Source organism: Eschrichtius robustus, chromosome 8 (assembly GCF_028021215.1).
Source record: "Eschrichtius robustus isolate mEscRob2 chromosome 8, mEscRob2.pri, whole genome shotgun sequence".
Lineage (NCBI taxonomy): Eukaryota > Metazoa > Chordata > Mammalia > Artiodactyla > Eschrichtiidae > Eschrichtius > Eschrichtius robustus.
This window is the reverse complement of record NC_090831.1, coordinates 112,882,479-112,909,784: the sequence shown is the minus strand read 5'-3', so window position 1 is coordinate 112,909,784 and position 27,306 is coordinate 112,882,479. Positions and strand designations below refer to the sequence as shown.

General features: G+C 40.2%; 1 protein-coding gene across 1 annotated transcript in view; it reads left to right on the top strand.

Annotated features, from left to right (window-relative positions):
- Positions 1–14,244, top strand: part of MTPN (myotrophin) — a 63,509-nt gene extending 49,265 nt beyond the window's left edge. Inside the window, exon 4 of the mRNA XM_068549523.1 lies at positions 11,004–14,244. Coding sequence (XP_068405624.1) covers positions 11,004–11,090 — 87 coding nt within the window. The 3' untranslated portion in view covers positions 11,091–14,244. The remainder of the gene's footprint in view (positions 1–11,003) is intronic.
- The last annotated feature ends 13,062 nt before the right edge of the window (positions 14,245–27,306 follow it).

Here is a 27,306-nt window from a genome sequence, read left to right as displayed (position 1 = left end):
TTTAATATCAGATATATTTATTCAGGCATTCCTTTTGTACTTGATTCTAACCCACTTTCTTTCCAAAAGTGAGTTGAATATACCAAACCATGGTTGCTAAATTTTTATTTCTGAGATAGTGGTTATATTCTAAGGTTGTGAAACAGTATCTAGCAACATATACAGAAATGTCCGCCAAGATGTCATGTGTGTATCTAAATGCTAATTTTTTAATTGATTTGATAAATTTTGCATTGAAACAAAGTTGCTTAGTGTTCTAACAATTGATTAGTATAATTATAATCATCATCTTTGCCACAAAAGCCTTTTGTCAAGATAATGTCAGATAACCTCAGTACAAGTTTAACAGTTTCATTCTTAAAATGTTACTAATCCAGTTTTCTGGCCTATTTGTCCAGATTAAGAACTGGTGGTAATTTTAAAACACACACACACACACACACACACACACACAAAACTGGTGGTATAAAGCAGAATTGGGCTATCTGAAGTAAGAAGTAGATAAAGATACACTCTTGTTTCATGCCAGTATATCTTATCTTTCTAGCTACATTGTAAACTATTCTATTCAAGGGCAGAGATAGTATGATGAATTTTTTTAAACATTCCCCATATTCTACAACTTACTATCAAATAATACTTGTTTGTCTAAAACTGTAACCTTTGAAAATGAAGAAATTACTGGTAAGGCCTTAAAGCTTTTTTACTCCCTAGAATGACAAATGGCCTGTCTCTCTACTTGGGCCACTTAACTTGGCTGTAGCAACTGTTTCCTCCTCCAGGAAACTATCACGGCCTGAACCATGCCGTAACTATAAGCAGGTGAGCCTAGTCCTGACCTAGTCCTTTATTGTATGTGTACAGTCCCTGTCTATATCAATTAATTTTAAAAAACATTTAATTTTTGTAATATCATTTGATAGCCTGTTATTGACACTGTGCAAGGCCTTGTGATTTGAGAGACTGATAAACTTGGTTACTGCTGTCACCATATTTAGTAAAATGTAAAACAAGTGCACAAAGTGTTGTGATTGCTGTGACAGGAGTTTATATGTAACAGCAGAGATCTAAAGGAAGAAGAGGTCACGTGTGGTCCTGGGAGTCAAGGGCATAGTGTGTTATAAATAAGGATGTCATTACAACTTTAGGTACCACAAATGTAACTTCAAAAAGCAGTTGACACTTGAGTTGAATCTTAGCAACTTAGTGTCCAAGAATCTAATAGAGAACTGGAGTACCTTTCCAAGCAGAAGCAGCAATGTGAGAAGGTCGCAGAGGCAAGAAAGAACCAGCTTTCAAAGGACCAGCTTTTAGTTTTTTTGATTTTTGCTATTGTTGTCTTCGTTTCTATTTCATTTATTTCTGCTCTGATCTTTATGATTTCTTTCCTTGTACTGACTGGGTTTTCTTTGTTCTTCTTTCTCTAGTTGCTTTAGGTGTAGGGTTAGATTGTTTGAAATTTTTCTTGTTTCTTGAGGTGAGATTGTATTGCTATAAACTTCCTTCTTAGAACTGCTTTTGCTGCGTCCCAGAGGTTTTGGGTCGTCGTGTTTTTGTTGTCATTTGTTTCTATGTATTTTTTTTATTTCTTCTTTGATTTCTTCAGTGATCTCTTGGTTATTTAGTAGTGCACCGTTTAGCCTCCATGTATTTGTGTTTTTTACAGTTTTTTTTTACTGTAATTGCTTTCCAGTCTCATAGCATTGTGGTCAGAAAAGATGCTTGATACGATTGCAATTTTCTTAAATTTTCCGAGGCTTGATTTGTGACCCAAGATGTGATCTATCCTAGAGAATGTTCCATGTGCACTTGAGAAGAAAGTGTAATCTGCTGTTTTCAAATGGAATGTCCTATAAAAGTCAATTAAATCTATCTGGTCTATTGTGTCACTTAAAGCTTATGTTTCCTTAATAATTTTCTGTTTGGATGATCTGTCCATTGGTGTAAGTGAGGTGTTCAAAGTCCCCCACTACTATTGTGTTGCTGTCGATTTCCTCTTTTATAGCTGTTAGCATTTGCCTTATGTATTGAGGTGCTCCTATGTTGGGTACGTATATATTTATAATTGTTACATCTTCTTCTTGGATTGATCCCTTGATCATTATGTAGTGTCCTTCCTTGTCTCTTGTAACATTATTTTAAAGTCTATTTTATCTGATATGAGTATTGGCTAGTCCAGCTTTCTTTCGATTTCCATTTGCATGGAATATCTTTTTCCATCCCCTCACTTTCAGTCTGTATGTGTCCCTAGGTCTGAAGTGGGTCTCTTGTAGACAGCATATATATGGGTCTTGATTTTGTATCCATTCAGCAAGCCTGTCTTTTGGTTGGAGCATTTAATCCATTCACATTTAAGATAATTATTGATATGTATGTTGCTATTACCATTTTCTTAATTGTTTTGGGTTTGTTTTTGTAGGTCCTTTTCTTCTCTTGTGTTTCCCGCTTAGAGAAGTTCCTTTAGCATTTGTTGTAGAGCTGGTTTGGTGGTGCTGAATTCTCTTAGCTTTTGCTTGTCTGTAAAGCTTTTGATTTCTCCATCAAATCTGAATGAGATCCTTGCTGGGTAGAGTAATCTTTGTTGTAGGTTCTTCCCTTTCATCACTTTAAATATATCGTGCCGTTCCCTTCTGGCTTGTAGAGTTTCTGCTGAGAAATCAGCTGTTAACCTTATGGGAGTTCCCTTGTATGTTATTTGTCGTTTTCCCCTTGTTGCTTTTAATAATTCTTCTTTGTCTTTAATTTTCGTCAATTTGATTACTCTGTGTCTCAGTGTGTTTCTCCTTCAGTTTATCCTGACTGGGACTCTGTGCTTTCTAGACTTGGGTGGCTATTTCCTTTCCCATGTTAGGGAAGTTTTCAACTATAATCTCTTCAGGTATTTTCTCTGGTCCTTTCTCTCTTTCTTCTCCTTCTGGGACCCCTATAATGCGAATGTTGGTGCATTTAATGTTGTCCCAGAGGTCTCTTAGGCTGTCTTCATTTCTTTTCACTCTTTTTTCTTTATTCTGTTCCGTGGCAGTGAATTCCACCATTCTGTCTTCCAGGTCACTTATCCGTTCTTCTGCCTCAGTTATTCTGCTATTGATTCCCTCTGTGTATTTTTCATTTCAGTCATTGTATTGTTCATCTCTGTTTGTTTGTTCTTTAGTTCTTCTAGGTGTTTGTTCTTTAATTCTTCTAAGTCTTGTTAAACATTTCTTGCATCTTCTCAGTCTTTGCCTCCATTCTTTTTCCGAGGTCCTGGATCATATTCACTGCCATTATTCTGAATTCTTTTTCTGGAAGGTTGCCTATCATCTATCTATCTCCACTTCTTTTAGTTGTTTTTTCTGGGGTTTTATCTTGTTCCTTCATCTGGTACATAGTCCTCTGCCTTTTCATTTTGTGTCTGTCTTTCTTTTAATGTGGTTTTCGTTCTACAGGCTGCAGAACTGTAGTTCTTCTTGCTTCTACTCTCTGCCCTCTGGTGGATGAGGCTAGCTTGCATTAGAATTTTCATATGAAAATCTTGAACTAAGAAAGTAGTGGTAGCAAGGACAGGTGGAAAATGTTAGGAACATTATGGTCTAAAGATTTGGTGACTGATAACATGTGAAGTAAACAAGAACTGCATAGTGTCTCCACAGTTCCTGGAAGGTGGTTCTTACCATGATAGTGAATACTCCAGGAAAAGAAACAAGTTTGTAGGCAAAGATCATGGATTCACTTTAGGAATCGTAGGGTTTGCGGTATTTTTGGGACTTAAAGTAGATAAGTCTTAGTGGCATGTATATATGTTTATATATACATGGGTTTAAAGATCAGGGTGGATGTTAAAAATGAGTATAAAGGTTGGAACTTAAATCATAACATGGATGAGATCAGGCAAAAAGCATATTGAGCCGGTGGTGAAGAGTGCCAAAGCCCAGAACCATGGAGAATCCAGCATTTAAACAGAGAGAAAGTAAAGGGGAGGAGGGTGGAGTGGAAGTAGTGGGTGCAGGAAGGAGAGGCAGGCTAGACAGACAGAACTTGGAGATAATATTCTAAAGCATGTTCAGGACAGCATAGATTAGGCTATAAATTGCCTTCCATGTCCATTTTTTACTCTTTCTTTTAGAAGGGGAACCCCAAGTTTTAACTGGGTGCATACATCGCAGCCTAGCTAGTCCTTGTATCTCAGTTTGCCTTGCAGTGGATATGACCTTGTGTCTAAGTTTGGGCTGATGGGATGTGCACAAATGATGTGTGCCACTTCTAGATCATCACCTAAAATGTGAAGCCACTTGCTGGGGACTTTCACCCCCACATCCAGCAGGCTGTGGAAGCACATGTGGAGGTGAGCACACTTAGCAGTAGACTGTTTTATGAGAGAGAAATAAATTAACTTAGTTTAATACGTTGTGTTTTAGCCTCTCTTTGTTATAGCAGTTTAGCCAAACCGTAACAAATAGGGTCAAAAGTTGTTATTTGTAAATGAATGAACAGGACTGGGGAAAACTTGGGTGTGGATCTCCCGATTCTACCACTTGGGAGAGTTGCACAGTGTTTTGATATTGGAACAGTAGAAATAAAACTGATCATAGTTGTCTGCTAGGTGCCACAGTGAGCAGTGTTTACCCAGAAGTAATTTAAGCATTGTTTATATACTTTAACTGTAAAACTCTATCAATATCCAGGACCAGATCGCTTTACTGGTGAGTTCTGCCAAACATTTAATGAAGAATTAATACCAGTCCTTCTCAGAGTCTTCCCAAACACATCAGTACAGATGGGACCACTTCCAAACTCATTTTACAAGGCCAGCATTACCCCTACACCAAAACCAGACAAGGATGCCACAAGAAAATTGCAGACCAATATCCCTGATGAACATAGATGCAAAAGTCCTCAACAAAACGTTAGCAAACCAAATTCAGCACTACATTAAAAGGATCATACTCCGTGATCAGCTGGGATTTATTCTGGGGACACAAGGATGATTCAGCATCTGCAGATCAATGCGTGTGAACACCTCAATAACACAATGAAGGATAAAAATCACATGATCATCTCAGTAGATGCAGAAAAAGCATTTGACACAATTTAACGTTCATTCATAATAAAAACCCTCAACAAAGTGGGTGTAGAGGGAACGTGCCTCAGCATAATGAAGGCCATATTATGGCCACAAGCTATACATCATAATCAATGGTGGAAAGCTGAAAGTTTTTCCTCTAACATAATGAACAAGATGATGTTGCCCACTCTCGCCACTTACTTATAACATAGTACTGGAAGTCCCTAGCCAGAGCAGTTAGGCAAGAAAAGAAATAAAAGGGATCCAAGCTGGAAGGGAAGAAGTAAAATGTTCTCTGTTTGCAGATGACAGGATACTCCATATAGAAAACCCTCAAGACGCCACTAAAAAACTGTTAGAACTGTTCAACTAATTCAGTAAACTTGCAGGATACAAAATCAATATACAAAAATCAGTTGCGTTTCTATACACTAATAACAAATTAGAAGAGAATTTTTTTTAATTCTACTTAAAATTGCATCAAAAAGAATAAAATACCTAGAAAGAAATTTAACCAAGGAGGCAAAAGACTCTTATGCTGACAGCCGTACGACAATGATGAAATATATTAAAGACACTAATAAATGGAAAGATATTCTGTGCTTCATGGATTGGCAGAATTAATATTGTTAAAATGTCCATACTGCCCAAAGCAAGCTTTAATGCAGTTTCCATCAAAATTCCAGTGGCATTTTTCACAGAACTAGATTAAACAATGCTAAAATTTTTATGGAACCACAGCAGATCCTGAATAGCCAAAGGGATCCTGAGAAAAGAGAACAAAGCTAGCAGCATCACATTTCCTGATTCCAAACGATATTACAAGTATGTAGGAATCAAAACAGTATTGACATGAAAACAGGTACATAGATCAATGGAACAGAATAGAGAACCCAGAAACACACACACACACACACACACACACACACGCGCACACACACACACACACACACGCACACACACACACACACACACACAGTCAATTAATTTACCACAAAGCAGCCAAGAATATACAATGGGAAATGGTGTTGAGAAAAGTGGACAGGCACATGCAAAAGAATGAAACTGGACCGCTATCTTACACCATACACAAAAATCGACTCAAAATGAATTAAAGACTTTAAAATAAGACCTGAAACCATGGAACTCCTAGAAAAAAACATAGATAGTAAGCTCTTTGACATTCGTCTTGGTGATGAGTTTTTGAATTTGACACTAAAGGCAAAGGAAACCATCAACAAAATGAAAAGCCCACCTATAGAATGGGAGAAAAATATTTGCAAATCATGTATCTGATAAGGGGGTAATACCCAAAATATATAATGAATTCATATAACTCAATAGAAAAAAAAATCTGATTTTAAAATGGGCAGAGGATCTGAATAGACATTTATTTATACAAAGAAGATATACAGATGGCCAACAGACACATAAAAAGGTTCCTCAACATCACTAATCATCAGGCAAATACAAATCAAAATCACAATGAATTGTCACCTCTTACCTATTAGAATGGCTGCATCAAAGATACAAGAAATAATAAGTGTTGGCAAGGATGTGGAATAAAGGGAACCCTTGTGCACTATTGGAGGGGATGTAAATTGGTGCAGTCTCTGTGAAAGACAGTATGGAGGTTCCTCAAGAACTTAAAAAATAGGACTTCCATGTGATCCAGCAATTTTACTTCTGGGGGTTTATCTGAAGGAAACAAAAATCCTAACTCAAAAAGATATCTACACCTTGTGTTCATTGCAGCATTATTTACTGTAGCCAAGACAGGAAAATAACCTAAGTGTCTATCAAAAGATGCATGGATAAAGAAAATGGGGTGGGTGTGTGGGTGTGTATATACACACACACACACACATGCACACATAATGCAATGGATTACTATTCAGCTATTAAAAAAAGAAGAAAATCCTGCCATTTGCAACAACATGGATGACCTTGAGGGCATTATGCTAAGTGAGATAAATCAGACAGAGAAAGACAAATACTGTATTATCTCACTTATATGAAGAGTCTCAAAATTCACAGGTAACAGAAAACAGATGGGGGGGGGGGCAAGGAATGGGTAAAGGTGGTCAAAAGGTAGAAACTTCCATTTATAAGATAAGTAAGTCCTGGGGATATAATGTACAGTATGGTGACTATAGGGGGAAAAAATCAACCAATAAACAAAACAGTTTTTACAGAACCGAATATAAAAGTTAATCTTGACAAAATAGAAAAGCTGGCAATTTAAGAGGTAGAGGGAGTAATGGGAAGGTAGAGAAAGTATTTTATAAAGTAGAGGAATAAAATACCGTCAAAATTGATGGAACGAGAAACATAGGTTTTAAATACAAAAAAATTTACAAAGACACAGAAGCTGCTATTTGAAGTGTAAGACATTGGGAGGATGTGGGGAAGGGGTGTGCTCCCTGCTAGAGCAGCCCCCACCCAGCAGGGAGTCAGAAGGTGACCTCTGATGTTAACAACTCAAATAGTGGCATGAGTATAGTACTTAGAGCCATGGAAAGAACCACCAGAACTAATAGCGACTGAAAGTGGTTTCCTCAGGAAAGGGGTGAGGCCAGATATACTTAAGTTCTCCAATAACTGCATCAAGTATCAAAAAATCATTCTCTTTTAATATCCTTTTCCACGTTGACAAAATTGGTTTATTCTTTTTTTTAGAAGAACTGGTTTGAGTTCATTAAATTTATTCCTAACGTTTTATTCTTTTTGATGCTATTATCAGTGGAATTCTTTTCTTGGCTTTATTTTTAAATTTTGAATATTAAGCCTTTTATATTATGAAATGTCCCTCTTTGTCTCTAGTAATATTTCTTTATCTTAAAGTTTATTTTGTCTGATACAGAGTCACTCTATTTCTCTTACGGTTACTCATTTATTTTTAAAAGAGATACGTACACATACTTATTTAGGACAAGAGAATATAGATAGAAACACTAAAATGTTAACATTAGTTGTATCTGGCTTATAGAATTATGAGTTTTACAGGGAGTTTTTTGGTGTGTATTCTGAGTTCTGTGATTAGTTTGTATTATAATTAGAAAAAAAAGATGATTTATATAAAATTTTTAATACTTTTATCAGATTTTGGGGGTTGCAAATAGCAGAAATTGACTGTAACAAGTAGAAAAGGAATTTTTGAAGATGTTGGACTAGTCATAGAATCAATAGGAAAGCTGAAGGACCAGGCTCAGAAGAGGCCAGAGCTATGGTAGCTGTAAGACTCTAGATAGCAGGAACTTCTCAACGGTCTCTTCTGGGTGATAACACAGAAATAAATGAGCTCTGACTTGTTGTTGTCTTTCTTTTGTTCTCTCTAATCAAGATTCAAAATCCAGAAGTGAGTGTCCTGCTTTGATGCCTGGCAAGGAAAGTACATGGCACCTTAAGTTACGGTTCTAGGAGTCCACACAATGGGACAAATGATTCCCCAGAATGAAATTAGGGTGCTGTTATCAAAAGAAGGGAAGTGAAGTCTGGCAGCTAAAAAGCAACAGATATTCACTACGATATTTAACTTTTTGTTGATGCAGAATTACAGTTTACAATGCTAGTCATAAAAACAGTTATCAATATTGAATAAGAAATAATTTGTTTTGCTAAAAATAGAATTACCATATGATCCAGCAGTCCCACTCCTGGGTATATATCCAGACAAAACTATAATTCAAAAAGATACACGCCACCCCTATGCTCATAGTAGCACTGTTCACAATAGCCAAGACACGGAAACAACCTAAATGTCCATCAACAGATGAATGAATAAAGAAGTTGTGGTACCTATATACAATGGAATACTACTCGGCCATAAAAAAAGAACGAAATAATGCCATTTGCAGCAACATGGATGGACCTAGAGATTTTCTGACTTACTTCACTTAGTGTGATGGAGAAGGACAAATACCATATGATTTATATGTGGAATCTAAAATATGATACAAATGAACCTATCTATGAAACAGAATCAGGGACATAGAGAGTAGACTGGTGGTTGCCCCGGGGCAGGAGGTTGGGGCGGGGGGGGGGCAGTGGGAGAGGGTAGGAGTGGGAATGTGGGATTAGCAGATGTAAACTATTATGTATAGAATGGGTAAACAACAAGGTCCTACTGTAGCGCACAGGGAACTATATTCAGTATCCTGTGATAAACCATAATTGAAAAGAATATGAAAAAGAATATATACTGTATATGTGTATAACTGAGCCACTCTTGCTGTACAACAGTAATTAACACAACATTGTAATTCAATAAAAAATAAATTTTAAAATTTGTTTTGGATACAATGGTCCCAATTATTGTCACTTAACCTATGTTGGAGTGCTCACCACGCTGAAGTTCTCACTCACAGATTTCTCTCTCACTTAACTGTAAGTTCCATGTGTTCCATAATGCAGTTAAATTCAATTAGAAAAAGAGAAAACAGACTTATATAGTCATATTGAGGAGGACTTTGTGATAATTTAACACTTGCTAGAATGTCTGTCATCTCCTTCCTGGTTTACCTAATCAACTTGTGCTTACTCAAGGCTCAGCTCAAGCATGCCTCATCCAGAAGGACTTCCTTACACTCTCCTACCACATCCCATTCGGGTTTACAGACCACTCATCACTGTGCATAACGCTGTTGTTCTCATCCCACTGTGTCCTACTGGTTGACTTGTCTGTCTCTCACACCAGCCAAACTGGCAGGCTCTATCTTGTTTTTCTTTGGTTCTCCAGCCCCTTACACACAGTGTCTATGCATCAAACATTCAGTAAATATTTGTTGAAGGAGTGAATGGATTTGCCAGCAGAAAGGGGGTAAGGCATTCCATATTCCAGCAAGTGTAAAGTCATGGCACCTGGTACATTGAGGAATGGTGACATTCCAGAGGATTAGAGCATTGAAAGATGAATGGGAAAAGAGACTGGTGAATTTGACTAGAGTTTGTCTCTACAGGACCATGTATGCCAAGTTTAGACAGTTCCGTAGGCCTCAGAAACAGAAGAATGAGTGAGACTTGGCAATGGGAGGAGGACAGGACACACAAGAGGTTATTTGGTGAATAAATACAGGTTGGGCTGGAGCTAGCAGAGAAGCTTTCCATGGTGGAGTGTTGCTATCTGTGGAAGTTAGAGAGGTTCAGACTTGGTTTGGGAGCAAATTCACCCACCATGCACTAGGTACTTTTTTAGATACTGGGGACACAACAGTGGATAATATGAACAAGATTTCTACTCCCATTGAGTTTTTACTCTAATAAGGGAAGACAGATAAAAACAATAGACACAAAGGTATGCCTACACGTTCTCAAAACTAAAGTGCCATGTTGCAAGTAAAATGTTCCTTGACAGCACTCTGCATGAAGCATTGAGAGCAAGCTGGAGAGAATTTCCCTAGAGTATAGCAGGGACCCTCCTTTCCTAGCCCACATCCCAGCCATTTACTGCTAAGTTTTTGTAAGTATAATGACCAATATTGTACATGTTCTTTAGGAATTTGTCTAAAATAAAAGGTTTGTAAGTTCTAGGTTTTACAAATATGTGTGTATTACTTATGCACTCTCCAAAAAGTGTTGCAAAGAAAAAAAGATAATTTTGTCACAGTAATACTTTCTTCTTTAGCAAAAGTGATTTCCTTCCCAACCCTCCCTGTTGTATACTACATAGGGATCTTCTTTTTTAAAGCTTAATTGAGTAAATATATGATGATAGTATAAATAAAAGTCAGTCATTGCCTGTTATTGGCAAGTTGTGTTTCTAGTTTACATTTCTAGTGCCTGAAAAATAATCTGGTGTTTTTACAGCTTAATCTCTAACCTTGCCAGCTGTTCGGGGCTTTTCCTTCAATAGAATGGACTCTGGTAGTAAAGGAGTTTTGCCTTTGCCAAGCGACCTGGCTTTCATTCTCTTCTCTTGGTTATGGGCCTCGTTTAATGATAAAGGCTCTTTCCTCTTTTCCAGGGTGCTGATAAGACTGTGAAAGGTCCAGATGGACTGACTGCCTTTGAAGCCACTGACAACCAGGCAATCAAAGCCCTTCTTCAGTGATGGACGGATGGGCTAACAGCTCTGGAAGAATGACTCTCCTGTGGCCTCACACTGCTGCCTGTCTGTCTGTCACTCTCTATCTGCCAGCTTCTTCAGCTAAAATACTTCTAGAGGGGTGAGGGGAGAGAGAAATTCATAACAAATCAGACTACCAGAAAAAAACAATGTTTGGGAGGAGAGGAGAAAAACAAGATCAGGCTTTTACTAGGATTCCTGATCAGGTCAGCCTCTTTTCCATTTCCAGTAAAAAAAAACAAAAAAAAAAAAACACAGCTTATACCCATGGGAGAGCAAAGACAAAATATACCATTAACGTTTGACCTTTTCAGCTCCCTAGCTAATTTATTAATTAGATTGCGTTGAGGGTCTGTCTATACCAAGGCCAACTATACATTTGGTAGCCCCATCTGTGCGAGCAGTAGCGGCTGCTGTGACGTAAATTAGGGTGCTGAGATAAGCAATTAGCTCTAGCCTCCTGCCTTAAGATTCACTCTAGTGGGGATCTCCCGGCATAGTTAAGAGCGCTGCCTGTGGTTGGTGACCAAATCTTCCCTCGGTGACTTCCAGCTTTACGTGAGAGCTCAGTTAAGGCGAGGAGGGGCACACTCCTAAACTGCTGGGCGGCTGAACTTTGGATTTCCTCTCCCCCTTCACATGGATTTCATGTATCTTTAGATAAAACTGACTAGTTTTATTTATAAAAAGTCTCAAATTTTGGAAGTCTAAAGGAGAAATCATTCCAGTATGCATATTTTTTTTTCCTCTAGATTCAGACATTTATAGAACATTGAAAACACTTCCAAACTCCTGCTGGTAGTAAAAGGGGATTTAAAAATAGAATCATAGCCATAAGCCTGTTAGTATCATAAAGAGAGAACAGTTGTTGTCTTAGTACCTATGGATTTTCTTCATTTGCTATTTGAATGGATTGGCCTCAGTTACGTTTGGAGAATCAAGGAACATTCTTTGGAATGCCTCTCTCAGACCCGTCTTGGATGCTGATTACTTATTGCACCAAAGCTATCACTGGGGTGAGATTTACTGTTTGGACAAATTTAACCCCATCCCTTAAAAATATGCGTGTTACCAAGTTTCCCTGAGGTGTTGATAGGCTTCTGCTGAATGTATGCCAACCCACCTGCATAATATATATTTTTTTCTTTTCTATATTATGCATTGCATAAAATGTGAGAACTTCAAATTATATTCTGTTCTTAAAATACAGTGCCCTAAAATGGTGTTCTTAGGACCTGCAGAAAATATTTAGACACATTTTCTAATGTTTATTTCATGAGCAGTACAGCTAATTAAAACATATACCCTTAAATTTGCTGTCCTGCATATAAAATATTAAGATTCCTTTGACTTGCCATCCATATAAGCTTACTAAAAATACAAGGGTTTTTCCTTAGCCATGTCATGCAATAATTGAATGTACCTCAAATTTTTAAAAGGGGGGAGGGTGGGTGAGGGACTTCTACTCAGATTGTGGATAACAAAGAATTAGTGATGATTTTTTAAGGCAATGTAGCATTCTACAGCAGGGTTAAACTAGTACCAAGAACAATCAGCCTGACCAACAAGTCTTATTGACCACTTGCTGATTGGTTGGTTGGTGTGTGGGTTTGTGTGTGTATATTTTTCCCCATGAACCCTTTTTTTATCCTGTGGCTTTTTCACTTAAAACTAGCCTAACCCTGTAATTTTCCTGCATCCAAGAAAACAATCACAAAATGCTGGTTTAAATACTTTGATACATTTGGCTAATTCTGCTGTCTTAATGCAGCCTATTAGAGTTCGATTAAGAGTCAGTAATCAGTACTTCATAACATCACTGAACTGAAACACAGAGCTATCCTCATTGAAGATGGAGGGCACTCTATCAGACTGTAACTGTCAGCGTAGTGGCAAGATGTTTGGATACCTTTGTTTCCACTTCTTGGCATACTGCTGTTTAAAAGGCTTGGATTTTACTCTCGACGCAGTTTTACCTTTACTCTCAAAGTGTTTTTTGTAGTTGGCTCCTGCAGAGAGTGCATTGTCCTGTCATTCCTAAACCTGGTCTGCTTTCACAGTCACCTGGTCTAGAGACCACGTGATTCTTTGTACAGTTTATCCTCATGTTCCTTGTAATGCAGTAGAGGCTACTTTGCCTTCCCTCTTCTTTCTCAGCCATTTTGTAAACCCCATAATTATGAAGCAGTTGCTTGAGAAAATAACAGATAAACATAGAATAGACTGACCAAGATGGTTTACAGTTTCTTTTTTTTAACTAGGTTATTTATAATGTACTTCTGAACCACTTGGCAAAGAAATTCACAACACTTAATGTTCATATTTTGACTAAAGGAAGCTAAAACCTTGTCTGCTTTTTGGTACTACATGCATTAGTAAAAGGTTAAGTAAGTTTTGTTCTCCACTGAAGTAATATTTAACATCTCAGAAAAAATCTTGCATGTTCTGTAGTTTTGTATTAAGTCAGTCATATCGTATGCACTGTATCAGGTGAAAACAGGTGGTTTACCTGTCTACATTAGTGTACTAACAAACAGCTTCCCCCTTGCGGCTTCAGGCTGGTATCTGTAGACTTACAGTTGAGCTATGGCACCAGAATCGATGCAGTAGTTCACAGCTCACCTTCTAAACCCAGTGGGGCATGAAGGAGAGGTAGGTGGGTGCAGTGAGTGGAAGCTGCCAGCAAGTAGGCCCTTCATTCATTGATTTCTTTCCCCCAAATAATGGATTTCAAATCTATATGTACCTATTTGATTTTTTTTTTTCCTAAATCTTCAACTGAGCTGCTGTTTTCTTCCATGCAATACTGTATACTCGATTGTGTATAGAAGAAGCTGGTGAGAGTGCCCTCCTGCATAAGCAACTGCAGTGTTTTGCATGCAAAATTTTTAAAAATTTAAGTTGTCCTGATTCTATTTTGTAAATGGAGAAACAATCATATCTTTCTAAGCAGTAATGGAGGAAGACTAGTGCTTTGTGCATTTTGATATATTTGAGTTCATTTATTCCACAGTGTAATGCATTTGACACAATTGGGTTTCTCATATTATCCTAGTTCATGTACATCAGAATGCTAAATAATACCGTGTTGAAGTTTTGTGTTGCAAGAACAAATGGAATAAACTTGAATTGTGCTACAGCCAACGTGTCAGCGTTTTCCTCACTCCGTTACTGTCGCCTGTCCTCCTCCAGACTTCTCTACAACTGTATCGGTGCTTTGACTCAAACTTTTAATTAATCTGAATTTTCCTCCTCTATCCCACTTCTGGAAAAAAATAAGTGGAAAGAAAATAGGACATAGGAAAGATTTAATAGAAATAAACTATGTTACTTATCTCATCTAGAGGTTTTGCTCTTCTCACAGTTTCCTGATACAAATTGTTTGCCTGTAATAAATGTTGAGTAGTTACTAGGAGCAAGCTTTAGCTAGGAAATGCTAGATTGTCAGGTTCTTAAAAGGTGTTAAAGAAAACAGGGTCACAGTAAACCTCTTTAATCCTTTCATATGCTCATTTAAGCTATCACAGAACTTTCACATAGCACAGTATATCAGACTGTTAGATTTTTTTTTCCCTCTTCCTGTTAAGACCAGTGATTCTCAAAATGTGGTCTCTGGACGAGCAACCACGACCAGGGAACTTGATAGAAATGCCCAGCCCGGGCCAGGCCCAGCAATCCGTGTTGTAATAAGCCTTCCAGGTGATTCTGATGCACACACATTTGTACGAGACAATTAAGAGAAAAAGAAATAGTCAAAAAGCTTCTAAATAGGATGTCATCAAGGGTGGCTTTCTAGAGAGTAAATGGAAGCCGTAACACATGAGACAGCAAAACTCTGGACACCCAAGAAAATCTTAAGATGAGCTTCAAAGCTACGTTCTGGGTAAAAGAAGTCGGGTTAAGATATAACAGTGGCTTAAAAATGTAACACTGGTAAGAATGACCCTTCGTTATTAGGGATTTTTCCCTGAAGGATGTCCCATCAATTGCCATGGCCAGTACTTCCATAGTCCCCAGCTATGGGATTACAGTCCCCACAGCTGAATTGCCGAGGCTTGAGCCTTGCCCAAGTCCTTTCTTTGAGTTCCAAAGTGGAGTGAGGGGAGCATGCAAGGACGTTGGGGACATAATGTCATGAATGTCCTTATTTCATGCTGAGCACATTGTGGGTCACTGGCAGGGCTCTAATCACTTAGCTGTGCCCCTGTCGGCTTCTGCCTAGCTAGTCCTACAGCAGGAGAGCCCTTTGGGAGACCAGTTGCTGCTTTCACCTCTGCTCCCCTGGGCTGGCATTAGTGCCATGGATTCTCCACTGCAGTGGGTGCACCACCGGCTCAGAAACAGCCACCTTTGTGCCAGCGAACCATTTCCTGTTGTAAATTTACCATCTTCCCCAGACACTAACCGGATCATCACACATCAGCCATAGGATATCTTTCTTCAAGGCTTTTACTTCATTGAAATATAATTACTGATTGAAAATAGAATTTACCAGCAGCTTTAATGGCACCTGATACATGGCAGACATTCACTGTATTTGTTCTGAACTAACGTCAAACCATTATACAGTCAAATGCGAGGTAAGCTTTGTTTTAGTAAATCCTGGCTAAAGGATTACTGGCTCTTGGGACCATGGGGCTACACCTAAGTGTCACTGTACTCAAATATTGGCCAAGCAGCCTCAAAAGTACTACTGAAATTGCAAACCCAAATCAATGAAGTAGGGACAAATATCACAGTCACAAAGATTGACTGAGGAAACGCTGACCATGGGGTCAAATGCAGGTCACTGAGCTATTTGTGGCATATACTAAAGCACAGCTGTAAATAGAGTAGCAACACAAAGGACTGTCTGGTCACCCCAGCAACTTCTATGCATTCAGCAGCTGCAGCAGCAAGGGTAGTCTTATTCACACCATTTGGATAGAATGATGGGTCACATGTCTGGCAACGTTGACAGGCCACAGCATCTTATCACACAAAGGAAAATAATGCATAGACAATTCCTAGCAACTGGATGCTGATACTGAAGATACTACTAGATTTTTTTTTTTTTTTTTTTTAAAGAAACTGTGTTTTACTAAAGTTTTACTAACAAATCTGAGAATGTATCTGTATATCCTTCTCCGGATATCTAGTAATGTCCCATGTGTTTATGCACACCCCCTGTGGCAGGCCACCAAGTCTAGCTATGTGCCACTGCTGGTGATTTGCTAGTCAAATTTCAGTAGGCTTGAAAGTACTCAGATCTAAGTTAATTTATATTAATTTTACTACTAAAATTTTTTTAAATAGTTATTGTATTACAGTTAATTGTGCTGAGAACTTTTTACCACATTACGTTATTCAATTTTCACAATAATCATATGTTTAAAAAAAAAAAACAGACTAAGGTTAAAAAACTTGCAGTAAACAGCTCATGAATGGTACAATTTAGTTCTGTCCGATTTTAGAGCCCACATTCCTTCAAATTAAATGAAGAGTAAAAGCTGTTCTCACCCATATATCTGAAACCAATGCTCATACCTACTCCCTTGCAGAAAGCTCAAACAGGCTCTGCAGCCCTGGTGCCCTTTTTTTTTTTTTTTTTTTTTTTTTCTCTTAGCAATAGATCTCCAGAACTTATTTGGCATAACTGAAACTTGGTAACCTTTAACCAACACCTCCCCATGTTCCCCTCCCCCAGCCCTTGGCAATCCCCATTCTGTCTCTGCTTCTGTGAGTTTCACTGTTCTAGATTCCACACATAACTTCTTTTTCTGGCTTATTTCACTTAGCATAATGCCCTCAAGGTCCATCTATGTTGTTGCAAATGGCGGAATTCCCTTCTTTTTCCAAGGCTAAATAATATTACACCTTATGTACATACTACATTTTCTTTATCCATTTGTATATCAGCGGACATTTGTTTCCATGCCTTGGTGATCATGAATAATGCTGCAAGGAACGTGGGAGTGCGTTCAACTATCAGCTATCTCTTTGAGATCCAGATTTCACTTCTGTTGGCTATATACCCAGAAAAGGGATCGCTGGATCAAATGGTAATTCTTTTTTTAACATATTGAGGAACCTCCATATTGTTTTCCATAGTAGCTGCACCAGTTTACATTCCCACAAACAAAGTACAAGTGTTCCCTTTTCTCCACATCGTTGCCAACATTTGTCCTTTGTGAGTTTTTGTTTTGATGATAGCCATCCTAACAGGCGTGAGGTGGTATCTCATGCTTTTGATTTGCATTTCCTTGATGATTAGTGACACTGAGCTCCTTTTCATACATCTGTTGGCCATTTGTATGTCTTCTTTGGAGAAACGTCTATTCAGGTCCTTTGCCCATCTTTTAATCAGATTATTTTGGGATTTTATTTTTGCTATTGAGTTATAGGTGTTCCTTATATATTTGAATATTAACCCCTTGTCAGATATATGGTCTGCAAATATTTTCTCCTATTGCGTAGGTTGCCTTTTCATTTTGTTGATGGTTTCTTTTGCTGTGCAGGAGCTTTTTAGTTTGATGTAGTCCCACTTGTCTTGTTTTGCTTTTGTTGCCTGTGCTTTTGATGCCATATCAAAGAAATCATTGTACAGTTCAATGTCAGAAGCTTTTTCCCTAAGTTTTCTAAGAGTCTTATTGTTTCAGGGTTTGTGTTTAAGTCTTTAATCCGTTTTGAGTTGATTTTTGTATATGGTGTGAGATAAGAATCCAATTTTATTATTTTACATGTGGATATCCAGTTTTCCCAACACCATTTATTGAAGAGACTATCTTTTCCCCATTGAGTCTTCTTGGCTCCCTTGTCAAATATTAGTTGACCATACGTATATGCCAGGGTTTATTTCTGGTCTCTTTTATTCTGTTTCATAGTCTGTCTGTTTTTATGCTAGTACTATACTGTTTTTGATTACAGTAGCTTTATAATACGTTTTAAAATGAGGGAGCACTTCAGCTCTGTTCTTCTTGCTCAGAATTGCTTTGGCTATTCAGGGTCTTTTATGATTCCAAATGAACTTTTAAGATTTTCTATTCCTGTAAAAAGGTCATTGGGATTTTGATAAGGATTACACTGAATCTATAGATCACTCTGGTAAATACGGACGTTTTAACAATATTAATTCTTCCTAGCCATGAACACGGGACATCATTCCATCTGTCTTTATTTCTTTTGTCAGTGTTTTGTAGGTTTTAGTGTACAAGTCTTTCACCATTTTGGTTAATTTTATTCCTAACCACCGGACCGCCATGGAATTCCCCTTAATTTCCTTTTTGGATAGTTGTTTGTGTATAGAAATGCAACTCGTTTTTGTAGGTTGATTTTCGTGTCCTTTGACTTTACTGAAATTGCCTATTAGTTCTAACAAATTAAAATTAAGTTCTTGAAATTAAACTGTAACACTATGAACCTGGAAACCCTATCATATACCCAGGCTTATCAAAAATTACTATTTAAGGGAGTTAGAGTTTTATGACGTTTTGATGTTTGTTTCACCATTTTAATTGATCATCTATTGTGGTCTGGGCATCATGCTAAGTATTTCATGTGAACTGACTCATTTAATCTTCATAAAAACCCTATGAGGTAGGACTATTGTTATCTATTTTCCAATGAGAAAACTAAAGCTCAGAGAAGTCAGGTAACTTGCCTATGGTCACACAGCCAGTTAGTGGTAGTCTGGATTTAAACTCAGTCTGACTCTAAAGTTTGTGCTCTCTGCACCTTATTATTGCCTCTCCAACTCTCACTGAACCAACCTATGACATTTTATTCAGTAAACGCAGTGTTTTCCAAGTTCTTAAAAAGATACTTAGCAAAAATTTTATGAGTTTGTTTATGATTTTAAGCAATTAGATGAAAAATATCATGTAACATGCCTTGATCAATCACTTCTTATGATGAAATCAAATTCTGCAGAGATGAAATTTAGTTTTCAGTTTGAGAAATAACAATACTTGAATGTAATATACTTTTTTGACAGTCTAGAATTATTATGACATAGATCAAGAATCAGCAAACTATGGCCCACAGCTCTAACCTGCCCTACCACCTGTTTTTTATAAATAAAGTTTTATTGGAACACAGCTTATACCCATTCTCTTACATATGATCTATGGCTTCTACACTTCATTAACAGAGGTGAGTAGTTGCAACAGAGACTTTATGGCTCACAAAGCCTAAAATATTTACTCTCTGGCCCTTCACAGAAAAAGCTTGCCAACTCCTGATATAGATGTTTAGCTGGGATAGGTTGAGGAAAACTCTGTAGGATTGGCCGGGACCTAATTAGAGAGTGATTAGCAAGTCATGGGAGAATGTAACCTGTTAATTGAAGCAAATTAAAAGCCAAGCCTATAAATAATGCACCTCTCTTCATACCTAGGGTAGATTGTTACAGTAATGATCCCCAGTGAATCATGCCTGGGTATCCAGGCCCTTGTGCAACCCCTTCCCAAACTGACTCTTGGGCTTGGCCATGTGACCTACCAGGGCCAAATGGGACAGCAGAAGCATGAACAAGTGCTTCCTTGTTGGGGCATGCCCCCTTAGGTCTCAGCATGGAAAGAAGTCCAGAGTTATACCTCAGGAGAGACCACATTAGGAACTGAGGTGTCCCAGTCCACAGCCCCAGCTACCCGCCAGACAGGTGCGTGAAGCCATCTTGGACTATCCAACACCAGCTTAGCCCCCAGATAACTGCAGCCACAAGTGACCCCAGGTGAGATCCGAAGAACCACCAGCTGAACCCAGCTCAAACTGCAGAATCATGGACAAATATACAGTGGTTGTTTTAAGTCACTAGCTTTTGGGGTGTTTTTATGCAGCAAGAGACAACTGATACAACACCCTAGATGAAGGAAATCTACTGAGGAGAGATCAGGAGCATTACCTGGGGGCAAGAAGACATGTCTAATTAAAAAGAAAGTGAATTTTTAAAATACACACACCTGCGAGATACAAACAAATACAATTAAGGGCCCAGGATTTCCTTTTCTTTCAGACTCTTGAAGAAAAGAAAAATAGGTTAAAAGCAAAAACCTTTGGCTTTCTGTCTAGGAAAGGTTAAGTGCTATAAATAACAAACTCTTGTGTTTCTACAGAATCCTTTTTATCCCTTTCTATCTGCCCAGACAGAGAAAGTGTCTCTCGTATCCTGGTAGGTTTTCCTTTTGCCTCTTGGAGGAGTCAAAGGCTAATGGGGATTTGCTGGTATGAGCCAAACACCCGTGCCAAGCTAGTGGCTTTATGGCAAAGTAACAGCTTAAATAGTATGGGGAGGGGGTGGAAAAAGGGGGCAGCACGGCATGGAATAAAGAAGAGCCACAGGGGTTAAGACTCTCGTCTGTGATTCCCACGCTAACTGCCAGGTGAGCCAGTGCTGGCCTTCCTGCCAGACATGAAGGCAAGGGGGCCCTCAACCATGGCCAGCAGGGTGTGGGCGTGAGAGCTGCATCCAGAATGGCAACAGCAGCAAAACGTCCCTCACCCTTAATTGTTTATCACTTCCCAGCACTCTCTCTCTCAGTCAAGACCTGTGGAATTGTTTCAAAGCAGCCTTCTTGAGACCCAAACCAGCCACAGTGGCTCCAGAAGCTAAAAATGCCTCGGGTTACAGGGGCAAAAAGGGAGGTAGTGAGGATAGTCAGTTCTCTAAATTGTGAGCTCATTGGTTCATTCCACAAATATTTATTGCGGATCTATATATGTCAGGCCCCGTGGTGGGCACTGTAGCCATAACAGTCAACACTACGGACATGACTCCTACCCAGATAGGGCTTATGTCCTAGGAGGAGAGAAAAGGCAACGGCTACTCCCTAAATAAAACCAGTACACACCATAGGGTGCTGGAGGACCTCCTGGCTCGCCTACGTCTTACTGGTTTCTGACATTCAAGGTGTTTATACCTTCGAGGGAAATGTTTGGGCCTCAGGTAAGTAAAGCTCCACGTGGTTAGATTTTTTCCACATTTCGGTTTATTGTGTCGGGTAACATTGATGCAGGCTAAGACATGGGAGGGAGGTGGCAGATGGCAGCAGCACTGAGACCAGACAAGACGTTGAGCAGGCCCTCCGGTGGGGGGATCGCCTGGCACCCCACTAATGACCCTGCCTGCCCTGCAGCAGTTCTCCAAGGCCATCTCTCTGCGCTGTGTGTGCTCACTGATCAAACAGCATCAGCAGCAGGACCCTGCCCAAGCTCTCTAACTCGATTGCCCTAATGGGACCACGCGGGAGACAGAAGCTCAGCGCTCTCTGTAGGGAGCTACTAATGCTTCCAAGTCCAGGGAGAGGTCGACCAGCGCTTGGCTTGCTTTACAAAATAGGAACGAGGTCCCCAGGCTTTGTCACCTCAAGGAGGATGTGCTTTCTAATATCTACTCCTCACACTAAGCACAAAATGCTAGAGAGTTGCTTGTCATCTTTTTCTTACCCCCTTTTCATTTTGAATGAACCATTACATAAATCCTGTGTTCATCTCATTTCGGTAGCTATGAGCTTAAATCTTGTTTCATGTCATTATCAGCAGTTCTTTTCATGATGATAAGAATCAATACAAACCCCAGTTAAAACCTGGATATATGCCACCCAGTTGCCCCAGACAACCGAACCACTCACCCAGGAGGTATGGCTGAGGTTTGACGACGTGGAAGAAAAAAGGGAATTCTTCCTGAGGATAAGCAAACCAACTGCGTATATTTTGGTTGTGTGACCCAGTGGATTCTATCTTAAAAATTTAAACTCCCTCATTTGAGATTAAAGGTGTATGTTTTAAAAGGAGGTCTTATAGAGAACAGACTTGTAGTTGCCAAGGGGGAGGGGGTTGGGGGAGGGGTGGCATGGGAGGTTGGCATTAGCAGTTGTAAGCTTTTATATACAGAATAAACAACAAGGTCCTACCGCATAGCACAGAGAACGATATTCAGTATCCTACCATCAACCATAATGGAAAAGAATATAAAAAAAGAATGTAGGTATAACTGAATCACTTCGCTATACAAGAGTGACTTCACATGCCTCCTAAATTGTGGAGTGTTGAACAAAGAGAAAATATCTTTATTATGATTTTTCTCCTGCCACAGTTACTTGAGTTATACTACCTTGTGCTTCCTGACATATTTTAGGAAAGAATTATGTTCGGAGTTTTGCCATGTCATGAATTAACTTGACAATCTTTTTTGCCAAAAATCACATCCATACTTTTGGCCCCAGTCTTTCTCTTTGATGTTGTTGTCTCCTTGTTAAGAAGGAAAAAATATGCTTTCACAAGCCTATTGGCTAACATGTCAAAGAGAAGCAGATTCCAGGTATAGGATGAGGGGCTGCCTGAGGATGAACTCAAGCAGATCCCCGTGGAGAAGCACTTCCTTTGCTCACACTGTGTTTTGTCCTTTCCTGCAAGGTTGAGACTTAACATACAGATGAACTGGCATCCTAGATAAACTTGTCCAGGAGCTCACACCCGGCTGAGCTGAAATGTGATTACCAAGAACTCAGACACAGTTCTCACACCAATGACAAACCAAGTTCCTTGTGTCCATAAGTAAATCCATCCAACCAAAATTGAATTAAGAGGTCCTCATTACCCAATCCTGCTTCCTCCCTTGATGATGCTTATTGGGTCTAACAAGGATCCATTAAGACCACCCAGGCTGGGGCTTTCCTGGTGGTGCAGTGGTTAAGAATCTGCCTGCCAATGCAGGGGACACAGGTTCGAGCCCTGGTCTGGGAAGATCCCACATGCCGCGGAGCAACTAAGCCCGTGCACCACAATTACTGAGCCTGCGCTCTAGAGCCTGTGAGCCACAACTACTGAGCCCATGCGCCTAGAGCCCGTGCTCTGCAACAAGAGAAGCCACCGCAATGAGAAGCCCACGCACCGCAATGAGAAGCCCACGCACCGCAACGAAGTGTAGCTCCCGCTCGCCGCAACTAGAGAAAGCCCGTGTGCAGCAACAAAGACCCAACGCAGCCAAAAATTAATTTTTTTTTTAATTTAAAAAAGAAAAAAAAAGACCCCCCAGGCCTCCAAGGACTAACGTAAACAGCTGATGAGCAGTACCGCCAGATTTAAACTGGATTGACTAATGAAGTCAAATATGTGGGTGATCAAGCAAGAAGAAGGCACTGAGAGCCCTGATAGAATGCCAGTTTTGCAGCACAAGATGGTTGTGAAATGATTCCAGGCGTTTAACGACAGACAATGTATTCTGAGAAAGCAGTTGTGTGAGGTTTTAGGAGATCTGAAAACATCCTGTTTCCAATCCCAACAGGGAGGGTTCCAGGAGCACGGAGGCATGAACAAGAATACCCTGGAAACAAGAGTTTCAGGCCAACTTGATAGAGCCCTTCTGCATCCTAACTCCTAACATCTCATCTCATTCTCAAGGAGATATCTCCACAAAAAGCCCAGCACACCATCAACCCAAGATACCTAGCGTTCATTTGTTATGCCAGGACTCTCCACCCTGTTGCAGAGAGTTGTACACAACTAGAAGAGTTCTTACACAGATGTTTAATATCAAAACAAGAAACAGCAACCCCAAAGCCAGCTCAGGGGTACAGACAATAACTCAAGAGCTCCAGGAGTGCCCTCACCAGGAGAATGACTCCCAAATCCACATCTTTCTTGAAATCTCACCCAAGCTCTGGGCCCTGACCTCCAACTACTTTCTACATCCACAACTAAACCTATGATCCTCACTGCCCACCCACTCACAAAAAGAAAACATTTCATTCCTGCTAAATACGTTTATGAAAACCAATTAATTGAATATATATCACAATATCATTTTTTAAAATCATGTAGATTCAAAACCTCATCAAAATTGCTTGATTACACACCCTAAGTTTCAGCTTCTCTTGTAGTCATTTCTTCCCTAAAAACCCTCCATGGCCAAGCTTAACTCTCCATTCACGTTAGTGCCCCTTCCCCCTCCCCTTGAAGGTCCAGATACTGTCACAACCCCCAACAGAAAGGCCCTCCCTCTCCAATCAATTAACACACTACACTTAGACTAACTTTATCATTATCCCACTTCTACCAAATTCATCCCTCTTATGGGTTGAATTGTGTTCCCCAAAAAGGTAAATGCTGAAGTCCTAAGCCCCAGTACCTCAGAATATGACTTTCTTGGGCAAAAGCATTGCAGATGTAATTAACTAAGATGAGGTCATACTGGAGTAGGATGGTCCCTTAATCCAATATGACTGGTGCCCTTACAAGATGCTTAGCTATGAGGGGAGGACACCACTTGAAGATGGAGGCAGAGATTGGAGTGAGGCAGCCTCAAGGATGGATGGCCGCCACCTGAAGCTAGGAAGGGATGAGGAAGGATTCTACCCAGAGTCTCAGAGGGAGCATGGCCCTCTGACACCTTGATTCCTAGCCGCCAGAACTATGAGACAATAAGTTTCTGTTGTGTTAAGTGAACCAGTTTGTTCTACTTTGTGACAGCAGCCCTAGGAGACTAGTACAACCCCCTTCCCTTCTAAAACCTTCAGTGGCTTCCTATTGCTTCATTACATCAAGTGCGATTCTTTGGCCTGGCTCCTGAGGCCCTTTCCCACATCATCCTCTCTTTACAAATGTATCTCCCACTATTTCTTCCTCACCTTTTCTAAACTCAAATCTACACTGACTTCTCCCTTCTTCAAAGTCCTGCTGCCCGTGATTCCACTAAAGTATCCTTTTACTCTACCAAGTAGATTTCATTCTGTTTTCCCTAGCAATTCAGAAGCACCTGGAGAAATGGGCTATGAAACTTTCTTTACCTCCCCTGAGCATACAGATACTCTAAAAGTACTCATAGATTCATTGATCTAGTAGCCTTTACACATGCTTTGCCCTTGACCTGGGATACTCAGGTAGGCTGTGAGCAACATGCCGGGGACCATTGTGTTCATCTTTGTGTCCCAATGCCTCACACCATGTCCAGCATTTCATAAACTTTCAATAAATATTTTACTTAATTCATTTTAAAAATCCAGCCTCCAGGTATATCTGTTCTGGGTCCATCCTAAGTAAAGCAGTATCTGCCTCCTTTTAAAGAAATTACTAATGAAATACCTTAAAGTTCTTCAGACAAAAGTGGCTGAAGAGGGGGAAATGCCATTCTCTTTCTCCAGTAGCCTAAGAAGTCATTAGAAGGGCCCCAGCCCGGAGCCTCAGGGAGTCTTATTAGTCCCCCATGACCCATCCAAGAGGGGAGTCTTCCTAACTGTTATCAGGCTTCGTGTTTAATAATACATGATAGGGCTTGTTCTTCTACCCCATTGTTACCTGTGTTTCCAGAGCCCTTTGAAAGCATAAATAAATGATAGTTGACTGATCTCCTTTCCCCAGGATTTTGCCAGTGCTGAGAATCTTGAAAGCTTTCCAAGACATGATTTGCCACTACAAATGCCAAGTGGGGGAGTTCCTGTCCTCTCCTATTCATAGGGGTGCTTGATAATTCAAAGTGCCAACTCCTTCCAACAGAGTCAGGCCGACTAACGTGTGTCACAAATCTTCAGGTGATAGAGCTGTGCAGTGGGCTTTTCAAACAGCCCAATGCTTTGCAGGTGGGAGACCTTTGCTCAGCAAAGAAGTTGTCCAGACCTCCAAGATGCTACACGCAGAGAGCCTGCAGGGTCCACCATGTGACTCTGAGGGTCAGAGCAAGGGAAGGCGCCCAGAGGAACATTACTGCTGTTCCAACTCTGTCAGCCTACCATTGCCCCTCTTCCACCACCTCTTCTACCCACATTCTCCAAAGCATGTGAATTAGCCTCCCTGACGGCAAGATAGCTATTTCCTGGGCTGTACCCTCAGGATACAAATCCTCCGATCATCCACTGGATGTTTAGAGGGTTAGGACGGGGGAGGAGAGGTGCAGTGTGGGGAATCCAACCTTGGAAAGTAATTAGAAGCCAAAGAAGAAAGAGGGGAACTTCCAGTTTCCAGGTCCATATGTAAGGAGCTTAGAAGTCACCACTCCATACTGAGAAATGGCATATTACCTGCCATATCAGTAAACAAAGGATGTCATGGTCATCAGTGATTGCTGCCCTCCAACGTGAGCCAGTGAGCCCTGAGGAAACTCAGGATGTGAAAACACAGGGATACTGGCCCCAGATAGCTGAGGTCCATGTCAAAGGTATGATTTCAGTGAGCCCAGACTCTTGCATCTTCCCATACATAGAAAAGCGCTAAATTCCTTAACTTGAGATATCTGGTTTTCTTTCATTAACAATCATCTTTTGACGGTCAGACTACCTGCCCTTTGTTGCAAAACTTCTCTATAACCTGGCTCCCCCCTCGCCTCCTCGGGAGCAGTTCTCTCAGGGTTACTGAGATTCTGCCTCCCAGGCTTGAAGTCCGAAAAATTCCCGCTGAATAAAACGTAACTCTCAACATTTAGGTTGTGAATATTTTTTAAGTCAGCACTCCTAACAGCAAGTAAAACGCTGAACAGACTGAAAAAACTCAACAATACTTCTTGAATCGGTACAAGAGCGGGGGACACAGGGCAAACCACTGCCCTTATTAGAGAGACAGACGGGTGAATGCAGGAGTCACAACTTACCAGAGCAGAGACTCAGGAGAAGAAACAGCAGGAACCAGTGCGCAGGTAGGAAGCGTGCAATGAGCGAGTTGCTGGAGGCTCAGTGTGGACAACTCTGACAGCTAAAAACTTCAGGGTGACCAAGTCACGGTGGGCCCACAACATACGGGGAGACTTCCCGCCAGGAGCTCCACCACTTCCCGCAGCAAATATATGAGAAAAATTCCCGTGAGCTTCCCGCAGAGGGAGGGGCAAAGGAACCATTTTTAAATTGACCGGAGCTGCTGATCTTCTCAACAAGGCCTGCCCTCAGGTGAAGCCAGTTAACCAGAGCCTGACCCGCTGGGGTATTATGATCAGAGCCTAACTGACCTGGGGAAGGGAAACACCCAGCTCCAGCTGGCTCTAGCTTCGACGTGGAAGAACAGAAATGCCCAACTCCGGCCCACTCTAGCCTTCATGTCCCACCTAAGAAGGGAGGATAAAACTGAGAAACACTTGTGAAGTTTGCAGTCCAGAGGCACAGGCTCCCTAAAACACGGAGACCTACTTATAGGACTAGAGAATGCTTCCCCTCCCCCACACCTCACCACCACATTACTGAAGGCCTATTTCCAGTACTTCCTTTTACCTGGTATATCATGTCCAGCTATCAAGAAAGAATTA